This window comes from Condylura cristata, unplaced genomic scaffold (assembly GCF_000260355.1).
Source record: "Condylura cristata isolate star-nosed mole 26May11 unplaced genomic scaffold, ConCri1.0 scaffold00024, whole genome shotgun sequence".
In the NCBI taxonomy this organism is placed as follows: Eukaryota; Metazoa; Chordata; class Mammalia; order Eulipotyphla; family Talpidae; genus Condylura; species Condylura cristata.
In genome coordinates, this window is record NW_004567125.1 from 29608272 (window position 1) to 29631147 (window position 22876).

At 52.3% G+C, this 22876-nt stretch overlaps 2 protein-coding genes across 5 annotated transcripts in view; one reads left to right on the forward strand and one right to left on the reverse strand.

The window, feature by feature from the left end:
* The first annotated feature begins 1798 nt into the window (after window positions 1-1798).
* TMEM161A (transmembrane protein 161A) lies at window positions 1799-13319 on the forward strand. Of its 3 annotated transcripts, none has more exons than XM_012729319.1 (12): window positions 1799-1855; window positions 4395-4498; window positions 4984-5064; window positions 5387-5484; window positions 5571-5727; window positions 7115-7266; window positions 11346-11406; window positions 11501-11644; window positions 11735-11848; window positions 11991-12165; window positions 12247-12343; window positions 12682-13319. In XM_012729319.1, the coding sequence occupies exons 1-12, from the start codon at window positions 1853-1855 to the stop codon at window positions 12876-12878; spliced, it is 1383 nt and encodes a 460-aa protein (XP_012584773.1). In that variant the 5' UTR covers window positions 1799-1852; the 3' UTR covers window positions 12879-13319. The 3 variants fall into 3 exon arrangements, with proteins under 3 accessions (XP_012584773.1, XP_012584772.1, XP_012584774.1); XM_012729318.1 differs by having other exon boundaries at window positions 12625-13311; XM_012729320.1 differs by lacking the exons at window positions 11501-11644; window positions 11735-11848 and having other exon boundaries at window positions 12625-13314.
* Window positions 13320-14963: 1644 nt separating this feature from the next.
* SLC25A42 (solute carrier family 25, member 42) overlaps window positions 14964-22876 on the reverse strand; it is a 24918-nt gene continuing 17005 nt past the window's right edge. For both annotated transcript variants that reach the window (XM_012729248.1, XM_004688592.2), the window contains exons 3-8: window positions 21532-21637; window positions 20170-20195; window positions 19421-19587; window positions 19035-19151; window positions 17795-17946; window positions 14964-16573 (exon numbers count right to left, since the gene is read on the reverse strand). In XM_012729248.1, coding sequence (XP_012584702.1) covers window positions 16266-16573; window positions 17795-17946; window positions 19035-19151; window positions 19421-19587; window positions 20170-20195; window positions 21532-21637 — 876 coding nt within the window. In that variant the 3' untranslated portion in view covers window positions 14964-16265. The remainder of the gene's footprint in view (window positions 16574-17794; window positions 17947-19034; window positions 19152-19420; window positions 19588-20169; window positions 20196-21531; window positions 21638-22876) is intronic.

Here is a 22876-nt window from a genome sequence, read left to right on the forward strand (position 1 = left end):
CTTTGAGCACAGTAAATTACAGAAGAATCTCCACAGTTCAGTCAACTCAGACACAAGGGTTGTAGAATAGAATGAACATGGTTATTTGCAAGGTATTTTTGCAGATTCCCTGAAAACTAACCCCATGTCTCAAAGTGGTTATGTCATCCAACCTTTGAGGTATTGGCCTACTGAATTATAATTTTGCAAATGGGAAAGCACACTCTGATGCCAATGACTGGATTAAAACCTTTAAAAATATGTTTAATCAGGCCCTCCCTGGTGGTGCAACAGGTTAAAGTACAACACTATGAAGCTATTGGCAGCCACTGCAGCATGGGTTCAATCAGCCAGGAGCTGACCTACATGGCACAGCAAACCTCTCCTGTCTTGTCTGCTGCTCCCCTCAACAGTATATTTCAGCCAATTTGTCTGTTCGGTTCCCCACTCTGTCGCTGATGAATCCTCTCACAGCTTGCTCCTCTGGCCTATATCCCAGTGATGGTACTCATAAATAAATAAAATCTTTAAAAAATATATGTTTGATCAAACTTTTACAATCCAATCTCTACTTGGAAGTAATACTTGGGGCCTCCCTGGTGGTGCAGGGGTTAAAGACACAGTGCTATCAAGCTATTGCCAGTCATGATAGCCACTGCAGCCACCCAGGTTGCTAAATCACATGGCCCAGCAGACCTCTCCTGACAGTCCCAATGCTCCCCTCAGCAGTGTACTTCATTGACCTGTCTGTTCTGTTCCCTAGTCTGTTTCTGGTGAATCCACTCACTACCCCTGCACCTCTGGCCTGTACTGCAGTTCTATATGCATAAATAAATCTTTAGAATATATATATATATATATATATATAAACATAAATAAATGGACCACCCCCATTGAACTTCATGCCTGCTTTAAAAAATTATAGTTTAATCCTAATTGCCTAAATTCATCCCTACTCACTGAATTTGATTATCTGTTGAATTTGAATACTTAAGGGAATCTCTTGACCTTGCGGGTTTGGGAAATCCCAGTGACCCTTATGACATTCTCTCTCAAGAGGACTCACTCTTTCAAGGGGACACTCTGTGCCCAAATTCACAGCGAATCCCCTTCAGGCAGACATATGCTCATAAATAAAGGCAAAAGATCCAGAGAGATAAAAGATAGTTCATTATACTAGCTACAATCACAGGTACCCACCCACCATAAACACATTGGTCACATTCATGCAGACAAACTTATCCATGGAAATACAGATAGCAAAATACATGCAGCATTGAAACAGAAAAATATTCAATTCCTGAGAGTGATAGATCGTCCTCGACCCAGTTAGGTTAGACCCTGAAGGTTAGACATTACCAATAGATTTTCCATTACATAGGCCAAAATTTTCCCACTTTTGCTGGAGCACACTTGAAATTAATGTTTTTGTGGCTTGCAGCCTGCCAGGTGAAAAGATACAGAAGGGAGGCATTTTGAGGTGGAAGGCTGCATTTGCAGAAGTTTGGGGGTATTAAATAGTATGACTGGTGTCAATCTGTACTATAGTGAGTACAACGGTGATGGCTAGAACGTAGGTTCTCAGGCTATCTAGCAGGAGACAAAGCGTCAACCCAGGCGTAGGTGAAGGATCTAAGACTCTGAGAGGCTGCAAAGCCATTCCAGACTCTACAGCAGTAGGAAAGCGCCCAGCGGCTTAGAACTACAACTTCCGGCATGCAATGCGAGTTACCCGTTCCCTCATGATTTGTCCCAACTCTGAGCCTGGTGATTGGTGCCTTGGGATGCTTGTCAGACCAGAGTCAGGTTCTGATTGGTGAAACTCCCAAGAGGTGCACCGCGCCACAGGCCCTTGGGTCCGCTCACCCGCGACATGGTGAGCCCGCCACCCCGGCGTAGGGGACCCCACCCCGGCGTAGGGGACCCTACCGCCGGGGATCCCGCGAGGGAGGTCTGGGGGACATCAAGGGGACGGGGTCTCTTTGTGGAGGTTGGGCGCTCTGAGGGACGAGGGAGGGTCTAACTGCGGGCCATGTGTCAGAGCCTCTCTGTGGGACCAAGGAGACTGGGAGACCCCGAGCGTTAGGGATCTTTTGGCAAATCTCTAAGACTCCTCTAGGGGCCGGAGTCGAGGGGTCCTAGTCCTGCGGAGGGGACTGGAGAAATCTGCGAGGGAGGCCTTGCAGGGAGGGGGATCCTGCTGGAGCCCACGGTGCCACGAGGGCCCTTTGGTACCAGTGTGGTCTTGCTAACTGGTTCCTCTGCGGGTTCCCTGATGCAGGACCACGAACACTCCTGGAGCCAGATGAGGGCTACCGGGTGTCCTGGAGTGGGTGAGAGTCCTGGAACTGGACACTAGTTGTTAGAATTCTAAGGTCTCCCCTGCTGTGGGCACAACTCTTCAAATTTAGTCCTGTCCCAGCTGGCCAGGTCCAACACCTGAGAGTTGGGACTGGGCAGAGGGAGGGATTGGGGTGGGGGAAAAGGGATCAGAAGGTAGCCCAACCCTGCTGCCTCAAAGCAGGCTTTGAGGTGGGCCTAAAGTAGGAACTCCGGCAAAGTGAGCATGTTCCAGGCCACAGTACAGGACACTGTGGGAGGTGCGGCCAGAGGGATGCAGGAAAGTCACAGTGACTTCTCCATCTCAGGTATCTAGGGAAAGGCTTTGAGCAGCAGAGGGAGTGGGCTGATGAAAGGCTACAGCAGATTTTGGAGAGGTCTGCATCTGGATCTGAGGCTACTGAGGGGAAGGACTTGTCCATCACTGGACAAATCTGGGGAACTTTGAGTGGAGAAATGCTTGCCTTACATCTGTGCTTCCTTTTCCTCTTTCCTCCCATCCCTTCCTCCCTCCCTCTCTCCTTCCTCCCTATGTGATAGGACCTCACTGTAAACCGTGGGTCTTCTCCAGAAGAGGTGGCAGAGGGTGATGGGTCAGTGGTAGAGAGCCAAGGGTTCTGCAGGGCCTCAGTTCCTATTGGTTGGCTGCAGGGAGGCTGGGGAGAGATCTGTGCAGTGAAGTGGGGGTCTTAGGCTGGACCTGGCAGACTGCAGAATTGCAGTTGTGTGTTAATGAAGACTGGGAAGGGCCGGGGTCACTTGGAGGGGCTAGTGATGGTCAGTGCTGGTGCCTTAGGGGAAGGGCCTGGGGGGGGGGTGGAGAAGGCCTGCAAGTGGGCAAAGGAGTTGGCCTAGAGCTGGGAGGCCTGATGTTTGGGGGACTACTAGTAAGACGGGCAGGGGAGCACCTGGGAGGAATCAAGGAAGGTGCTAGGTTGGGGGGGAGGGGACACTAGGAGGAGCAGCTCTGGTAGGATGCCCTGAGGGCTCAGAGGCTACACCCTATCCCATTGCCCTTTGTGCCCACCTGTCATTCTATACTTCGGGGTGGGGAAAAGAGCAACCCGCTAGAAAGAACTCATCCTGACAGTGGAAAAGGTCTCTGGCCTTGGTTTACAAGTCCCAGGCAGAGGGAATCTATCCAAGGGGTTATTTTCATGGGGGATTGCCTAGCTGTCGTTCTGATTGACAGTGCCAGGTGGGCTAGCACTACAAGCTTTCCCTATTAAAGTTAGCTTATTCTGTCTGATTAAAGCAACTATAAGAATTAATTTTAATGTTAAAGTCATCTTTATTTCACTTTAGTTAATTTTAAGCTGTAAGACGAGTAGACAGCTTTCCCGAGAACGTAACTTTATACAATTCTGTAATTATTGCTAGTAAATCAGTATGTACCTAAGCAGGAAACCCCGCCTTCAGCTTTTAGACAAATTACCAAAAATATTTCTTCTAAAACTTAAAGAAATAACTCTGTGAAAGGATGTTAAGAATTATGGTTTTAAAAGGTTGCTATGGAAAATTTGATGAGAATATTCCTAATGAAAGAGAAGTCAGTGATCCTACTGAGGCACTAGGTCTTTACCCTCGGGTAGTGGTGTTCAGAAACAGCCAGCTGTCCAGCAAGGCTGGAGAATGGAGGAGATGTAGCCACTGGGGCTCATTTTAGGCTGGAGAGCTTTGGCTGGGTGAGCTGAAGCTAGAAACAGTGGTGAGTGGGTGGGATGGACAGCGGGTAGCCGCTACTCCTCAGTGATCCCTTGGCGGTTGGGGTCTAGGTTGGTGGTTGTGAGCAGTAAATGAAACAAAGCTGGAAGTACCCATTTTCAGTTAAGAAAATTGGGGTTCAGGAGATTAGCACCTGAAATCCACAGTGGAGGCTGCAAGAGAACCATCTTTGCTTCTGCTCTCTGTTCACCCCTGCCACAGCCACTTGGGGGATTCCACACTCAGCAGGGGCTCTCAGGGTTGGGGGGAGGTTCCCCTACCCCCCTGCAACTGTCTCTATAAATAGCCGGGTTGGAGGAGTGAACTTGCGACCCTCTGGCAGTCACTGCCCGTCATGTCCCCTCCCACAGGCGGTGCTCGGCGTGCAGCTGGTGGTGACCCTGCTCACTGCCACCCTAATGCACCGGCTGGCTCCACACTGCTCCTTCGCACGCTGGCTGCTCTGCAATGGCAGGTGAGCCCCACCATCTTGGCGTTGGGGTCATGTCCTTTCTGGCCCTCCAGTCCCACCTCAGCCATACCACCACATGGAGATCTCACTGGCAAGCAATAGCTGCAAGCATTTGAAGTGCACAGCTGGATGCATTTTGAGGATCTGTACACTAGCGACGCCATCAGAGGTTCCCCCATTCCTTCTCTTTCTACCCTACTTGCTGTGGATCTCCTCACCCCTCCTGCCCCCATGCTTTTTTCCCTTTTTGGGCCTGGAGCCCTTTTGAGATTCTGAACTCTTTTCCTGGCACAATGCACATACTTGCTCTGTGGGACAAGAGCTGACAACTCAGGGGTATCCAGGACCCAGCTGCAACCCCAGCCAACTCCTATTCTGCCTTCTGAGCCTTCCCCTGTCCTTGATGACGCCTGTCCACCCTGTTCTGGGCATCCCTCTGACTCCAGCCACCAGGGCTGAGCTCCTCTGACCACTCACCTTGCCCTCAGTCTCTTCCGGTACAAGCACCCATCCGAGGAGGAGCTCAGGGCCCTGGCAGGCAAGCAGAAGCCCAGAGGCAGGAGGGAGCGGTGAGTGACCCCAGCTTTGGTGGCCATCAGGGCACAGGGCCTGCCCTGCCTACCACACTGTCTGCCACGCTGGGCACAGAATGGGACACCTTGGGCAGAGGAGGTGGTCTCCCTCATTCACTGGTTGCATCTAACATTTATTGCAAATTTGCTCCGGGCAGGTAGTGCCACCACACAGGTGTGCAGGGGACACACAGGCTGGGGCAGGGGAGGAGGTACCTTCTAGATTACCCTGTCGCTGGGTGAGAGGTGAACCCTGGGGGTGGGGTGGTTGAGCTGACTTGGGGGGAGGGAGGATGTTGCTCTGATGCTCCCCCTCCAGGTGGGCCAATGGCTTCAGTGAGGAGAGGCCTTTGTCGGTGCCCCGAGATGCCCCTTTCCAGCTGGAGACCTGCCCCCTCACAGCTGTGGATGCCCTTGGTAACAACCCACCCTGTCCCGGCCGGCCCTGCGGGTTGTCGGTCCATCCCTCTGGGTGGCCCAGGGCTGAGCACGTGTCCCCACAGTCCTGCGCTTCTTCTTGGAGTACCAGTGGTTCCTGGACTTCGCCGTGTACTCGGGTGGCGTGTACCTCTTCACGGAGGCCTACTACTCTGTGCTGGGCCCGGCCAAGGAGGCCAATATTGCCGTGTTCTGGTGTCTGCTCACCGTCGCCTTCTCCATGTATCCTTTTGGGGTTGAGATGGGGAGCAGCGGGCCGAGGTTTGCTCTCCCTGATGATCTGTCGGATGACCGCTGTGCCACAAACCTCCCTAGAATTTGGTGGGTTGAGCAGCCATCATCTCATTTGCCATGGTGTGGACTGGGGACATGGTCCCCTAAATGCCCCACCAGCTTCCTCACCGTAATAGCTGAAGCACCGGCAAGAGGGTTCTGCAGACCTCTGAGGCTTTGCCAGCTCTACACACCTTACTTAGCCCTGTCCATTCTCCTGCAAATTTTCAAAGCTACATAGCCAAGGCAAGCCTGCAGATTTGAGGTCCCAAGTCCTCAAAGAAAATGTCCTTGTGAAGAAGGGAAGCCCCTCTTGAAACTGTTGGTCTAAAGAAACAAAAATACCAGTTCTTTTCATAGCAAAATGGTTTATTTAGGATAGCAGAAGAATTGCCATTTGGGGAATGCAAGGTATGGTGGACTGCAGGCAAATTTGGGAGACCAAGGAGAAGGGCTTGCTGTTACAGGTAAAAAGGGGAAGCAGAGTAGGCTTTGTCTGTTTAGAAGTGTAGGGAGGGGACAGGGGCTTCCCTGGTGGTGCAAGGGTTAAAGTCTAGCACTATCAAGCTAGCACCAGCCACTTAGCACTGAGTTCATCCCAGCCCAGTCCCAGCCTGGGAGCTGACCCAGAGCTAACCCTTGTGGCAGGCAGCCACTCCTGACCCGCCCGCTGCTCCCCTCCGCAGTGTACTTCAGTAGATCTGCCTGTTCTGCTCCCCGCTCTGTCTCTGCTGAATCCTCTCACCCCCACACCTCTGGCCTGTACCCCAGTTCCTGTATGCATAAATATATCTTTTTAAAAAATAAAAAAATGCTGGATAGCTCCTTTGGGGCAGAAATGAAGAAAACAAGCACATAAAGGTTAGGGCTGAAGTGTGAGAGCCTCCCCTCACCCCCCACATCTTTCTGATGCTAATTTTATCAAGATTTTCTTCATTGCCACAAAACCTGACTCTCAAAGGCCCTGTGAGTGTCTTTCAGGACAGTTTGGGAAATAGCCCTAATGCCTCTGGTAGCTTGTCAGAGGAACTCTTTACTTACTGTTAAGTTCAGCCAGGCAGGGTGGGCTGGGGAGACCGGAGAGGAGAGATACTTGGTGTCTGTTTCTACCTGGTCACAGGCAGTATGATGAGGCCACGCTGTAGGCCTGGCCCAGGCACCACCCTACCCCACCACACAGGCTTGAGCGCATTGTGCCCCTTGTCTACGACTTGTTCCTGCTCCATTGGACTCCAAACCCAAACTTCAGTGTTTGTGCTGTGGCATTGGGGGAGGTTACTGACAGTGTGAGGGTGAGCAGAGGCATACTCCGAAGCCTCCTTAACCTTGCCTTCAGCAAGGTGTTCCTGATGGTGACCCGGCTGTACTTCAGCGCCGAAGAGGGGGGTGAGCGCTCCGTGTGTCTCACCTTCGCCTTCCTCTTCCTACTGCTGGCTATGCTGGTGCAGGTGGTGCGGGAAGACACCCTCGAGCTGGGCCTTGAGCCAGGTATGTGCAGTGCAGGTAGAGGTGAAGTCATACCTCCATCAGTCCCTCTGGAAAGCTGGCCCAGGAAGTGGTCTAGGTGGCTTTCTTACTCACACACCATGAGTCAAGCCTGGAGTCTGCGCAGTCCCTGTGGGTGCTTAGATCCTGGGTATCCTTTGGTCTTTGGGGTGAAAGGACATCTGACCTCACAGTCTGGCAGACACCACAGCTGTGGTCTTTTACATGGGCACTTCTGTCCACTCCATTGTGTCCTCACTCAGCAGCTAGTGATGTCCTATGGACCTATTCTAATTTAATTTGGACAGGAAGGGCCTCCCTGGTGGTGCACTGGATTGAAGTGCAGCACTATGAAGCTTTCCCAAGCCACTACAGCACCCGTTCCATCCCCAGCCAGGGAGCTGACCCACATGGTGCAGCAGACCTCTCCTGACCTGCCTGCTGCTCCCCGCAGCAGTGTATTTCAGTACACCTGCCTGTTCTGCCCCCTACTCTCTCTGGTGAATCCTCTCACTCCATACCTCTCGCCTGTACCCCAGTTCTTGTATGCATAAATAAATAAGTTTTTAAAAAAGTAATTTGGAAAGGAAAAGAAATTAGTGAATGGCACAGCATTTATGTACAAGAGAATATAGAGTGAAAATCACGTTTCCACACTAGTTCTCCCAGACGCAGCCTAGGGTTCCTCTTTGCTTTATTCACGTTAGATAGTAGCATCTATGGTGCCACACCTTGTCCTCCCTTAGAAACAATCAATATGGGAGGCCGTTGATACTACATGCAGTGACACTACCTTCAGTGTCATTTCTGTTTCTAAGATTTGTTTATTTATGCATACAGAACTGGGGTACAGGCCAGAGGTGCAGGGGCAGTGAGAGGATTCACCAGAGACAGTGGGGAGCAGAACAGGCCGACTGACAAAGTACACTGCTGAGGGGAACAGCGGTCGTCGGGTCAGGAGAGGTCTGCTGCGCCATGTGGATCACTTCTGGGAGGGGATTGAACTCAGGGGATGGAACTCATGCTGAAGTGGCTTTAGCTTCTTAGTGCTGTGCTTTAACCTCCTGCACCACCAGGGAGGACCCTTCTGTTTCTATTTTTTAATAATAGCTATGTAATATTTCATTTTAGGAAGTTTTGATTATTTAACCAGGCCTTTAGTTATGGATATGTAAGTCTTTGACTCTTAAACATTGTTGCACAAAATCTTGTTGTTTAGGAATAACCTTCTATATGTGTCTCTCATCAAGAAAGTACATTTGTAATTTTGATAATATTGCAAATTGCCCTTCAGAAAAAGATGGATGAGCAGGCTGATTCCTCTCCAATATGTTTTCTTAGACTTTTTCATTTGGGGGGAACTAGTGGGTGGAAATATAAGTGAAATTGAATCACTGTATGTGTTGAAGAGATACTTTAGAATTTTAGAGCTCCCTTTCAAAAATGGTCTGTTATCTTGCCTAGTTTTCTACTAGGTTGTTGGGTCTTTTATTGATTTGTAGGATCTCTTTATATATTAAGGAAATTTATCTTTGTATGTACAAATATTTTTCCTTAGTTTCCTTTTTTTTTTTTTGACTTTATCTATTCCTTGACTGATCTTTTGAAAATATAATTCAGATCACATCACATCACTTCTCTGCCTGAACAGATTTTAATGGTCTTTGGATAAAGACCAGATCCTCACATCCTCACCACAGCCCACACATCCCAGCTGACTCCTTTGAGTTTCATCTTCACCAGTTCTCTTTGATTTTCATTTTTTAAAATGACTTAATGTTTTCTACATAGGAGACGCATATGTAAGTCACAAAGCAAAATAATCAGTAAGTAATCATGAACCCACCTCTCAAGTAAAAATGGAAACATTCCCAACACTCCTGCATGTCCTTGGTGCTCTGTCCTGATTCCTTTGCCCTCTCTCTCTTCTCCCAGCCGAAACTAGTCCTTTGTCTTTGAAAGAAAAGTTTCATCACATACGTTTTGCTCCTAAAGAATTCACTGTTGAGTTTTTTTTAATAATAGAACAGTTTATTTTTACATCATTTTTTGTTCTTTCCATACTGTTCAGTTTTGTTTGTCATTGTGGACAGCACCAGCCAACACAGTCTTCCAACTTGTGACTTTCTGCTCTTGGGACATTGTTTCCAGACTTGGGCTGTGTTGGTCTGGGCGGCTTGTGAGACTTCCCCATGTCTGTTTGTCTATCTTCCCACTGGTGGACATTTACTTTCTAGATACTAATTTTTCCACAGTGATTCAGGAGCATTCCTCCACACTTGTCTAAACACACACACGATGGTGTCTTTCGGGCACAGAATTTGAGGGTGGTGAGGGATATGTTCACCTTAAGAGATAGTGGCTGGCATTTTCAGTTCACCCAGCATGTCAGTGGAGTAACTGCTAAACAACTGCATTCTTAGTGAACTGCAGGTTCCTTTCGGTCTTCTTGAAGAAAACAAGTACTTCCGTGTGCTGAGATCTCCATCATTTTTTGTCTCTGACCTGTGGGTCATTCGAGGGCCAGTCTCCCCTGGGATGGTTGGGCTCTCTTCATATTTTTTGAGGCTAACTGACAAGGTGCTTACAAGTTTAGAATTGCTCCACGCTCCTGTTCAGTCATGCACTGTGTCATGCTGTATTGTCCCCTGTGTCTCTAATAATCCATCCTAGTCTAGTCAACCTGTCGTAACACAGTATTTCCAACTTTCTTTTTTTCCATCATGGTAGAATTGACATCTATAACATATTGGTTTCATGTATACAACATGATTCTGTATTTGTATATATTGCAAAAATGATCACTACAGCATAGCTAGTTAACATCTATCACCAAATAGTAAAGTTACTTTTCTTGGGAGGAGGACTTTTTAGCTCCAATCTCTTAGCAACTTCATATGTGCAACACCAGCTTTCTTGTGATTAGTATTTGCTATATCTCTTTAACATTCCTTTTCTCTCTTACATTGCAGTATGTTTCCTTAAAAAATATAATAAAAAAGACAGGTATTTGAACTTTCGTTAAGTTCAAAGTTTAATCTCTATACATTTGTTGTGATAACTGACATAGTTTGACCTTGTTTCTAATTTCTTACTTTTTGGCTTTACATATATTCCTTTCCTGTTGTAGCTGTTGATAATGGCTGCCAGCTAATTGTTATTCCTTTATAGGTGATCAGTTTTAACTACCTGGCTGCTTTACGATCTCTTTCTAGTGCAGTTTCACTACAGTGTCTAGGTATGGATTTCTTCATATTTCTCTGGCTTGACATTGTTTGTGTGTGTCATACATTCTGCAGATTTCTCAAACTTTCTCTTCCAAAACCTCCTCTTTTCATTCCCTCGCTTCTTCCTTTCTAGGGCTCTGGTTTAACATATGCTGAATTTTTTGTTCTGTCTTCCTCATCTCTAATTGACCTTCACATTTCCCATCTTCTCGACTTTCTGAGTTGGAGTCTGAGTGATTTTCCCAGATCCAATTCATTCATTCTGCCTTTGGCTGTTTCTAATATACCATTTAACGAACTATCAACCATGTCAGTAATTATGTTTATCTGAGGTAGTCTTCTGAATCTAGCTTTTGTTTCCCATAATCATTTCACACATAACTGACAATGCCAACTTCTGAAGTCCTTTAATTTAAACTTGTCTGGTTTTTCTCTGCTGATTTTCCTTTATGGCAATTTGTTTCCTTGTATGTTTGGTGATTTTGCTTGAGTTCATATTTATTTGCTTGTACTCTTTGGGAAACCTGGGGGCCCAATCTGAGGACTTTTTTTTGCACCACTTTGATTTTTTTCCCTGCCAGATCCCGTCCTGTCTCCACAGAGTCCTGGTATAATCCAGAATCTCAGAATCAGTGCCCCCATGCCCCCTAGTGTCATCAAGGGTTCTGCAGGTGCATTCTTTGGTTCTCTGATAACCACATGTAACTAGAACGTAGAGTTGTCCCAGTGCATGGCATAGGGCCTAGCTGCCACCACACGTTCCTACTTGGGGAGCACAGGATGTCTGATGGGAGTGGGTCGGGTGGGTGCTGAAGCCTGGGCACCACTCTGCACACCCTCTCCTGTCCTCCCCAGGCATGGCCAGCATGACCCAGAACTTGGAGCCGCTCCTGAAGTCGCAGGGCTGGGACTGGGCGTAAGTCCTGGGAAGGGGCTGGGCGGGGGCGGCTTTTGTCCAGTAGACTGTGCACATGGTTACTGGGGCTGCCTGACCCTTCTCTTCTCCCCAGGCTCCCTCTGGTCAAGCTGGCCATTCGCATAGGTCTGGCGTTCATGGGCTCCATACTGGGCGCCTTCCTCACCTTCCCAGGCCTGCGGCTGGCTCAGACCCACCGGGATGCCCTGACCATGTCAGAAGACCGGCCCCTGCTGCAGTTATGTGGGCAGCCTGGTGGGTGGGGTACAGGACCTGGAGAAGGTTAGGGGGACTGTGCTCAGCCTCATCCTCTGCCCTTGCCCCCCAGGCTGCTCCTGCACATGAGCTTCCTGTCCCCCCTGTTCATCCTGTGGCTCTGGACCAAACCCATTGCACGGGACCTCCTGCACCAGATGCCCATTAGGGGGGCACCTGTCTCCCTGTGCGTATGAGGATGGGGTTCGGCATGAGGGCAGAGGGAATCTGTACTCCAGCCTTGGGAGCTGACATGGGAGTCGTGAGTCCTGTGCAAGCTCTGGGGGTTGTGCCCCGGCCACCTTGCTAGCTCGCTGTCCCTTCCCCAGGCTGTCTGACTCTGCCTTCGATTCGATTCGCCTCTGGGTGCTAGTGGCATTGTGTCTACTGCGATTGGCAGTGACCAGGCCACACTTGCAGGCCTACCTGTGCCTGGCCAAGTCCCGGGTGGAGCAGCTGCGGCGTGAGGCTGGCCGTATCGAAGCCAGGGAGATCCAGCGGAGGGTAAGGTGCCCAGGGGGCCAGGGCTCCGAGTTCAGGGCCTGCAGAGGGACCTCACTGCGGCCATCGCTGTTTGCCTACCAGGTGGTGCGGGTCTACTGCTACGTGACGGTGGTGAGCCTGCAGTACCTGACGCCCCTCATCCTCACGCTCAACTGCACGCTGCTGCTCAAGACTCTAGGTGAGGCGTGGGCCGGAATGGGGCGGGGCAGGGGCGGGGCTTGGGGAGGCTGGAGTTGAAGGGGGCGCTGTGGGGGAGTAAGGGCGGAGCCTGGGACTCGGGGAAAGGGTCTGGCAGGGCCAGGGCTCCCCAGATGTGATGGGAGAGGAATCCTGACTGGGGGGTGCGGTGGGGGGGTGGGTAGGTAGGCTGGAGACGAGTGGGGGCGGTGCTGAATAGTGTATGCGAGGTTGAGCCCTCCTGTGCCTCCAGCCAGCCCACTGTCCTCTGTCTTTTCGCAGGCGGCTACTCTTGGGGTCTAGGCTCAGTATCCTTAACGTCCCCCACTCCATCCTCAGCAAGCGATGTTCCAGTGGGTCCTGGGGAAGACGAGGCCCAGCAGATAGCCGCCCGTATCGCCGGCGCCCTCTGCAGCTTGCTCACACCTGTCTTCCTGCGTGGTGTCTTTGCCTTCCTGGTCTGGTGGACTGCCGCCTGCCAGCTGCTCTGCAGCCTCTTTGGCCTGTACTTCCACCAGCACCTGGCTGGCTCCTAGCTGCTTGCTTTCCTGGCCCCTCCCCGTGTGCCTCCGTGTCCCCATTGCAGGGGACTCTGGGCTTGTCCAGCGAGCTGTTCCTTTCACCACAGTGCCTGAGCCATGGCCCCTTGGAATTTGAGAATCTGCTTTGAAACTACTCTCCTGGGCCCTGGACACAGTAGCAGGGATTCTTAGGGTGCTGTGCCCAGTTTGTGGGGGTGGGGGTACTTCTCTGAACAAATAAAAAGGAACAGGTTGCTTTTTTATACACTGGGTTGGACTGTTTTGCATGGTGGTTCCTGTAGGTCCCTGTGGCTCAGGCCACTGGGGACAAAATGGGAACTTGGGGGACAGGCTTCGCTGTGGAGGTCAGCAAAGTCCTGGGAATCAGAAGTGGAGCAGGAGGAATGGGGATAGAAGAAATGCAGCAATGTGAAAGGAAAAGATGAAAGTGGAGGGGAAGAGATAAAGAAGGGAGTAGGAAGAGGTCAAGAAGGAAGGGCTGTCACTGATGACAGGGTGCAGGGTTGGGGAGGAGAGAGGTGAGAGACTGGAGAGAGGGAAGTGTGAGCCAGCAGAGGGAGGTGGGAGATGGGAGTCACAAGTCCCCAAAGGCGTGGGAGGAGGGCTTGGTAAGACCACATGCAGGCACAGGCGGAGGGTTGAGGCCACCCCATGGAGGGGGGTTGAGGAGACTGCTTTTTCCTGTCATTGTGGCCATGGCCACTATAGGAACCTGATGTTATGATGCAAGTGTGTCAACAGCTTGCTACGAACCCAACTTTCCATCAATAAAGGATGAAAGGATCGAATCAGTCACCTTTGGGGATGATAAAGTGCCAATAAACCAGGAGAGATGGGAGCGTGGCAAGGACCACATGTGGAAGTGTGGTGGGAGAGTGGCTTGCAAACAGGCAGCGTCATTTACATGTGTGCCCCTTTAATTCCCTGAGTGCACACATGACCCTCCCCTTGTGGTGTCCCCACTCCTGCACGTAGTTCTGGGCACTGGGCTACGGGTAGAGGAAGTGTCCATAGATGCTGGAGACCTCTGGCGACCTCACCCTCCTGCCCCTGGCAGCAGTGGCCCATATTTGGGTCCAAATCCTCAGAACGAAGCCCCCTGTGCATGACAGACACGCACTGTCCTCAAAGGTGCATGTGTGCACACCTGGCTCTCTGGTGGAGACATGGGAGATAGGTAACAGGGGCTGGGGATGGGAGCTGGGAAGCTGACCTACTTTTTCATCATAAGCTCTTCTGTGCAGTGCTTTAGAAAATCACAGTATGTACAGTAGCCATGGAGGATCCACTCCAAGACCTCCAGTGGCTGCCTGAAAATATAATTGCTCCAAATACCACACAGACCATGTTTTTTCCTAGATACATGCATTTTATAGTGAAGCTTAATTTATGACACAGTATGAGACCACCAAGAATAAGAGAAAACAATTATACTGTTAACAAGTGAAGTGATGTGAATGTGGCCTCATTCAAAATATTTTACTGCATGGGGCATTTTTGAACTCGATTTACTATGGGTAACTGAAACCATGGAAATCTAAATGATGGATAAGGGAGACTATTAATATTTCCCACAATTAAAATTTGATAAATGTATATTTAAAATATATTCATAACAGCAGGCTGCTTTGGCTCATTGGGCTGGGGAGTGAGGTCAGAACCGAAGAGGAGACATAAACAGGAGAAAAAATTATTTTTATTAAATATACTCTCTTGGCACAAATCTTTAAAATATATAAACATTATATATAAACAAAGTGTCTTTATGGCATCAAACGTACTGCAGACCAAGACAAGCAGCCAGTGGGAAGGGAGAGAGAGCCAGTGGAGTGACGGGCTGAGGGTGACACTGCCAGGCCCCCTTGGCCAGCAGCCACTGGGGAGGCACTCCGGGGTCACAGGACTGGCCACAGGGTGCCAAACCATCCATCTGGCATCACACCTGGGTGGACCTGGCCCCTGATGCCATCTCTTGTCTAGGAGGCTTCAGTCCCCATTCTGTCTCTTCCCCTGCCTCTCCTGGGTGCTGGGCAACAGGGTGGGATGTTTACCCAACAGGATAACCCCGATAGTCCCCCGGATAGTCCCCCGTCGGGTGGCCTGGGCCTGGGGGGTGTTGGAGATGAGAGTGGGGTTAGCTGGTAGTCACATGGGCGGAAAGACAGAAAGAGGGGTCTTCACACCCACAGGTCCAAAGCAAGAAGGGAGACAGGGCAGGACTAGAGATGTGCCAAGGGTGCTCCTCAGCTCTTTCACCCAACAGGCTGCCAAGCGCACCGCAGACACCTGCCCTCGGGGGTCCAGTTAGGCTGTGCTGAGAAGAGACCAGGCCAAATTGAAAAAATTAAAAAAAATAAATCAAACTCCAAATGTTACCAGGAAATGGCAGGCCCTGGGGATGGGAGGGGAGGGGAGGGGGATTTCTCCATGAGAAGTGTTACCTGGGGGTGCCCTGGGTATCCCAACTCTTCAGGCTTCCTGCTCCCAGGTTGTACCCTGTCTCTGAGGTTCCCATTTTGGGAGGAAAGAGGCTGCCAGTCACCTCACTGAGTTTCATTCATGGATATCAAACAACCCCATGGGGGCTTAAGTTGCCCCATTTCGTGGCCAAGCACTGGCTCAGGTGGGGAGCCCTGGGTCTCTCCTGGAGCCACTGTGCCTATGGGCAGAGACTCAGGGCTTCTACCCCAAATCCAAGCTTGGCACCCAGTTTTCAGCAGAGGACCCAAGTTGGGGCTCACTACCCAAGCCCTGCTGCCTGGAGGCATTACTAACCCGCAGTGGCGGGCAGCAGAAGGGAAGAACGCCCTCCTGGGCCTCACACTACATACATACACTCCCAGAAGACTGTTCCTAAGTAGGAGCAGATGTAGGGGTTGCGGAAGTCGCAGCAGAGGCAGGACAGGGGCGGGTGGGGCAGGGGTGTACATGGAGCCACAGCTGGCCAGGCAGCCACTCTGCCTGTACTGGGCCTGGGACCAAGCCTCTTTGGGCATCTCGGGCTCCCCTCCCTGCAAGCACAGACTGGGAGAGGAGAGGAAGAGGAGAGGAAGGTGGGTGCGGCAAGGGGATCACTAGAACCCAAGTATGTCCAAGGACTAAAGGTGCCAGGAGGCAACACTGACCACGCCCCCCTACTCAGGCATTTGGGGACACCTGACACCTCCTGGGGAGGGGGGAGCCTGCCCCACAGCCCCTGGCCCTCCTCTCTCAACACTGCACTGCCCGGCCTGGCTGGCCTCTTGGAATTGCCTTTCTGTTCCACAGGTGCCCCTGTGTGACTGCCAGGGTAGAACTGAGTGGACCCTTGCTCCAGGGGCTCAGAAAGCAAAGGGCCGATGTCCAGCGCCCACGGCCGCCGGTTCCATCCCCAGAAGGCTCCTAGCTCTGTAGGCGCCGCAGCAGGATCTGCATGAGGTCGAAGGTGGTGAAGCTGATGCCCACGGCAATGGGGCCCTTGAGCCAGTTCATGCTCAGGCCCTTGTAGAGACCATGCACCACACCCTCCTCCCGCACGATGGTGCGCAGAGTGTGCAAGATGGAGCCGCGAGGGAGGCCCGTGACACCAGCTGTCTGCATGCGCCGTCGCACCACGTCCAGGGGGTATGAGGCCGACTGCCCGATGAGACCAGCGCAGGCCCCAAAGATCATGCGCTCGAAGGGGTACGGCTGCCGGTGGCTGCTGTACTCTGTGAGTGAGGGCAGAAGGGTGGTGAGGGCAAGCTGAGGTCGCACACCTCTGGATCCCGCTCTGGAACTGCCCGTACCCTGCATCCACACATCTAACCCCCCAAAGCCCATTCCCGCACGTGGTACCCCTGCACCCCCACACAACCCTTCACTGTGTCACCAACCCATTTTAAGCCATGGGCTTCCTGCTTCCTTACCTCCCTGTCACATTTTAATCAAATTTGAGAAATAAGAGCACAGAAAATAACCACGTCCCAAGATCCAGAATAATCTCTCCCATCTGTCCAGTCAAGAAAACACCTTCAGAAGCTAATCTTTATAGTGGCTCCAATGAAAGGATGCATGGAGGGTGAACACGGCTTTTTAAAAATGTAAAAATGGTGAGGAACTACGATTCACTCACCAGTTGGCAGGCACTAAGGAAGCTGACAGCCTGGTTTAGGGGGGCAGTGGGGAGCGGCCACAGGGCGCGAACAGCTTCCCAGGCGCAGTGGGCGCAGAGTGGGGCGGCCTGCGGGTGTCGCACCCACACAGGAGAGCCCCAGCACGTGCATTAGTCAGAGGAAACCTGGCCACAGCTAACAGCTCTGGCAGCGGAGGTGAGCCCATGGCCCACGCCGTGGACAGAGCCGTCCAGGCAGGGCTGAAGTGGTCAGAGCGTAGACACGCAGCTCTGTTCCCCTTCACAACCAGGAAACTTCCCGGTGCTCCCTCCACTCTGGGTGTAGGCAGAAGTGATTGCGACCTTCCTGTGGTCCCCAATCCTGATGAGGAGGCCCGGGGTGGGGGTGGGGCAGGGGCTAGGGATGTTTTCTCTCCTTAGCAAATGTCTTGGAGCAAATGAGCAGAAGTCACCTGTAGATCACACTTGTTCCTGTAGGTTGGCAGGTGTGGGTGAGGTAATACCACTCCCTGTGTTTTTCTGGATTTTTCAAATTTCTCAAAATTACCAATATAAGAGACCCTCTTCCGCTTTGCTCGCCTGTGCACACACCACACCATACACACCAAAGGCCAGTGCACTGGGTAACACTGGACTTTGCCAGCTGTCCTAAAGCCTAAACTGAGGTGTTAAAGCTGCAAAGCTGGACCCCTCGGGCATGCCTGATGAGATGAATGCGTCTCTCTAGATAGGGACTTAGGCCCTGCCTGCCCCTCCTGGGGCCTCCACTTGGGAGGTCCGTGTGACCCTGGAAGGGGTCCCCCTACACTCCTATTACCTCTGTGCAGGCTCTTGAGGGTCTCATAGGTGAAGAAGCTCAGGCCAGCATAGGGGATGACCCCCAGCATGGTGGGCGTGAAGCCGTGGTACAAGGTCTTCAGCCCCTCTTCTCGGGAGATGCGAATGAAAACATGAAAGATGTTGCTGTACCTGTGGGACAGAGCGACGTGTGGGAGGCTGTAGGCCTGGCAGTGGAGGGACAAATCCCAGTCTCCACTCAAATTATCCCCCTCGCATGTGCTGACAAAGTCAAATTGCCAAAGCCATGGACTTGGAGAGGAAAAGCACTGGGTATAGAAAGCCTAGAAAGTATGAGCACCATCTAGGCCCAACTCAAAACAAAGGCTTGGCTTGCTAGAGCCAGGCTGGAGAAGCTATAGAAATGCATACCTGGGGCCCTCCCTGGTGGCAAAACGAGTTGAAGCCAGGCACTGTGAGGCAACTCTGCTGCAGCACTTGGGTCCCCAGCCAGAGAGCTGACCCACACAGTGCAGCAGACCTCTCCTGTCTCACCCACGGCTCCCCTTAGAAGTATATTTTGGTTGATCTGCCTGCTCTGCTCCCCGCTCTTTCTCTGTTGAATTTTCTTATCCCCTCCTCCCTGTACCTCTGGCCTGTACCCCAGTTCCTATACACATAAAAAAAAAAAAAAAAGAACTGTGGCCCTCCCTGGTGGTACAGGTTATAGCACAGCACTAATAAGCTAAAGCCACTTCCGCATGAGTTCGATCCCCATCCCGGATGGGGCAGACCTCTCCTGACCCGCCCGCTGCTCCCCTCTGCAGTGTACTTCGTTGATCTGCCTGTTCTGCTCCCCACTCTGTCTCTGGCCCTCCCTGGTGGTACAGGTTATAGCACAGCACTAATAAGCTAAAGCCACTTCCGCATGAGTTCGATCCCCATCCCGGAGGTGACCACAAGGCGCGGCAGACCTCTCCTGACCCGCCCGCTGCTCCCCTCTGCAGTGTACTTCGTTGATCTGCCTGTTCTGCTCCCCACTCTGTCTCTGGTGTAGCCTCCCACTGCCCCTGCACCTCTGGCCTGTAGCCCAGCTCTGTGTGCGTAAATGGATAAATCTTTAAAAAAAAAAAAAAAAAAAAGAACTTCATACCTGCCTGTTGTGCCAGGCAGGGAGGGGGTGGATTCTCAGCACAGTTTTTGTGCAGCCAGGGCCTTTCAGAGGGACCCAGTGGGGAGCCCCCCTAGCACAGAGGGCCCATCACCATGGTGGGACTCACATTTCCTTTGGGGTCACAGCCATTCGAGCTCTCACTAGGTCCAGGGGGTAGGTCAGTGAAGCAGCGGTGGTTCCAGCCAGTGCCCCTGCGAGGAGGCGGGGCCAAGGGGGCAGGGCTCTGAAATGTGGGGGCCAGAAGGTGAGACCCCAACACCTGAGAAGGGCAACCTGCTCCGGGGCCTACAGGTCTCGGGCTGGGGAGCCGAGGCCCAGGCCTCTGGGGTGGATGCGCTCTGAGGCTCCCTAGGCCGCCTTCCTTCCCCTGCTGCGTGCATCCGTGAGTGAGGTGTGCTTCCCTCTGAGCTCTGCCTGCAGTGGGAATCGGGGTTGGGCGAGGGGGTGCTGGGGGGACTCTGAGAGGGCCTGGGGTGGGGGCAGGGGCCTCACTCTCCGTGGAAGCCGTAGTAGCGGCCCAGGACACGCTTGTATTCCTCGTGCGCGCTGAACTGGATGGCCGCGTAGGGCACCACACGCACCATGGTGGCCGAGTTCCCTCGCCACAGGCTGAGGAAGCCCTCGTTGAGGTAGGTGAAGTAGAGGAGCCGGAAGGCTTCCTGGGGGGAGTGGAAGGGCAAAGTCAGTGCCGCCCCGGGCATTCTCTGCACCAGCAGAGCGTGGGCCCCCTCCCCAGCCCTCAGACTCCACCACACAGACCCCACCTCCACCTGTACACCCCCCTTTCCCACTCTTTGAACCCCTCACCCTTTCCTACCCAGTCTTACCTGCCCCCCACCACCCAACATGCTCTAGGCCCTATGAGAGAACCCCCACCCCACACGCTGATTATTGCAAAGTGCACCCTAGAAACCAGGTGAGCAAAGTGGACTCAGATCCCAGATCAGTGGGTGTTGTTGGTCTCTGCTAGTCTAGCTTTTAAAAATACCCCAGCTTTTCATTGATTAAGAGCTCTCTGTTTAAAAATAAATCAAATAGGAAAACATGGGTTTAGGGCATCAAGTTCCTGTCCCAAAGAAAGGGGACTTCAGGCTAATCTCTAGGGTGGCTGCATCAGACATTCCCCCGGGTGCTGGGATAGGAGGCTTTGGGCCTGGCAGGAACCAAAGGTGGAAAGAACCTTGGAAGCACTGTCCCCTATTCCTGCCAACCCACTGGGCAGATGGTGACCTAGTGCTCACCTTGGCAGAAAATCTTTTTGAAGACACTGGAAAAAACCAGAAACACAACAGATTGTTAGATGGCTGGGATGAAGCCCTTAGTCTGTATGACCCCCAGGGCTGGGGTCCACTCTGAGCTTGGGGAGCGAGAACGGCCAGAGACTGTTGTCCACCCAAGGCCCAACATCTCTACCAGGGCTGTTCCCCACCCCTCTCCCATGGGAAACACTACCCCCCAACCTCTGTAAACAGGAGGGTCTTTGTAAGAGCCCGTGGAACGATGTGCCTGGGGGCGGGTGTCAATGCTCAGCACCCCCACTTCAGCAGACTCCAGTTTAACCAAACCCCTTTGGGGAGGGCATCCTGGTCTGGGTCACTGTCTCCTCAGTCAGGGGGCTCTGCTCCCTCAGGATGAAGCGAGGCTGCCTAACTCTGGTCTCCCTTTTCTCCAGGCCTCTACAGATAAGCTAACCTCCTCCACGACTGCCCCCTTGTACCTTTCTGAGGTACACCTTGCCCCCAGCTCTAGAGCCATGCTAGTGCCGGAACCCACCGGGGTCTGGCAGCCGTCCTCACTTCCACATCTGCCCTGTGCCCAGGCCACCTTGCTCTCTGGTCGTGGTGTACACTGCCCTGGCTGAACATAGCTCCCCGTGGGGAGGCAGGGAAGCTGCTCCTTCCCACCTCACTCACTCCTGGGGAGGAAAGTTTTATGAGGAAAGTGAGCTACGGAGAGGCAAGGGGACAGACTCAGCATGGAGAGGGCCTAGCTTTTCGGCTTCCTCTCCTCCCGTACAGTGCAGGGGCAGCGGCCTGATTGAGGTGGTCACCATCTGCAGTATGGGAAGGCCTCATCTTCAGGGGACCCTCTGCCCTTAAGGTACATGGAGAGAATTCTTGAGCTGTGCCCCCAAGAGATATATCCACACCCTCATTCCCCAGTACTGGCGAATGTGATCCTCTTTGGAAACAGGGTCTTCACTGTAGTAAGCAGATTAAAATGAAGTTATGCTGGGCTAGGACGGGCTCTCATACTAGAAGGCTGGTCCTTCCTCTAAGAGGGGAGTCAGGGACTCGGGAGATACAGACACAAGGCAGAGAGCTTTGAAGAAGGCTGTCTCCTCCCCGGGAGCCCCCAGCAGGAACTGACCTAGGGGACACCTTGGTTCTCAACTCTGGCCTTTAGAATGGGGGGGAATAAATCCTGTGTTCTCAGTTACCTAGGGGGGTCTTTTGCATGGTAGTCCTGGGGCACAAAGAGTTTCCTTGTGGATTTTAAAGAGACATTTAAAAAAACAAGTTGTAGCAGTTTGGGGACTTTGGATGAGGAGGGGACCAACCCGCAGCTTCTCTATCACAGACACACACACAAAGAGCACTTACCTTGGAAGATGATTTTGGTTCTGTCCAGGGGGGCTACTGCTGTCTTGGCGAGAGCTCCCGCCAGTGCCCCAGACAGCAGAGAACTAAGGACCTGCCTGTGGTCACTCTGTAAGAAAATACAAGACGCTGTCTTCAGAGAGGGGCAGGGAGCTCTGCTGGGGACAGCACCCGAGGGTGTCTGTGTCACCCACACTCCCCGCCCCAGCCAGGGCCTCAAAGTGCACTTGCCAGAAGGGGGCAGCAGGTGGCGAGGTACAGGCCCAGCCCACATGGGAGGCAACAGGATGTCCCACCAACTTCCAAGTTCTTGCAGTTGCCCGCCCCCATTCTCACCCCAAATATCAATATAAGTCATCCCACCCAAGTGCAAACTTTGGCCCACCCACCTCCATGTATGCAGGGCTTGGTGCTCTGGCATTTCAGAGTGATGGGGTGGGGAGAAGGGCAAGGGATGTCAGACAAACAGAAGTTGACTGTGTGCAGAGTTTTCTATCAGGACTTCAGGGCAGTGTCTTTGGTTTCTCATCCAGCAAGTGGGGGTGAGGAGATAGGGGTGCAACTTGATCTGCTCCATAGCCAGCTCCCCATCAGTGCTCCTCTATGTCTTCTTAAGCTCCCTGGCTCCCCCACCTCCCAACAGTCAACCTTCCTCCCTTCCTTTCTCCTCAATGTCCAATGGAGCCCTGAGGGGTCTCACAGGAAGTCACCTGCTCATCAGGCTGGGATCTCCATTCCTGCAGTGACTCAGCCAAAGAACTCTCAGGGAGCAGCCGCGGGGGACATGCTGGAGTGGTCTGACTGGAGGTATTCCCATCCCCCCTCACTCCAAAATGAGCAAGCATGGCAACAGAAAGCCATTCAATGATCCTAGAAGCTGTGAAGTCTGATTCGGACCGGGCATCCTGAGGGGCCTAAGGGGATACGGTATGGAGTGGGGGTACATTTGAGTACTTCCCACACCCCCAGAGGACTGTCAGTTCTGAGAAGAGCCAGAGATGAACTTTCAGACATGCACAGAGTCACCAACCCAGAGGGGATATGAGGAGGGGGCTTAGGGTTCTAGGAGAACTTACAGTAGGGATGGGGGCGAGGATGAAGGATCTGGAGACAGTCTTAGATGAGAGAGAGCAGAGGGTCTGGGAGATCACAAATACCGGGGATGACAAAGGGATAGATGGGGACACAGAGGAGAGAGAAGTGACAGGTAGGGGACTCCCCACAGAGTTGGGGAGAGTTGCAGCAAGGAGGCCCGCTTTGCCCAAGGGGAGATGGAGAAGCGTAGAAGGTCAGGGAGATGGAGAAGCGTGGAAGGGCGGGAGGTGGAGAAGCGTGGAAGGGCGGGAGG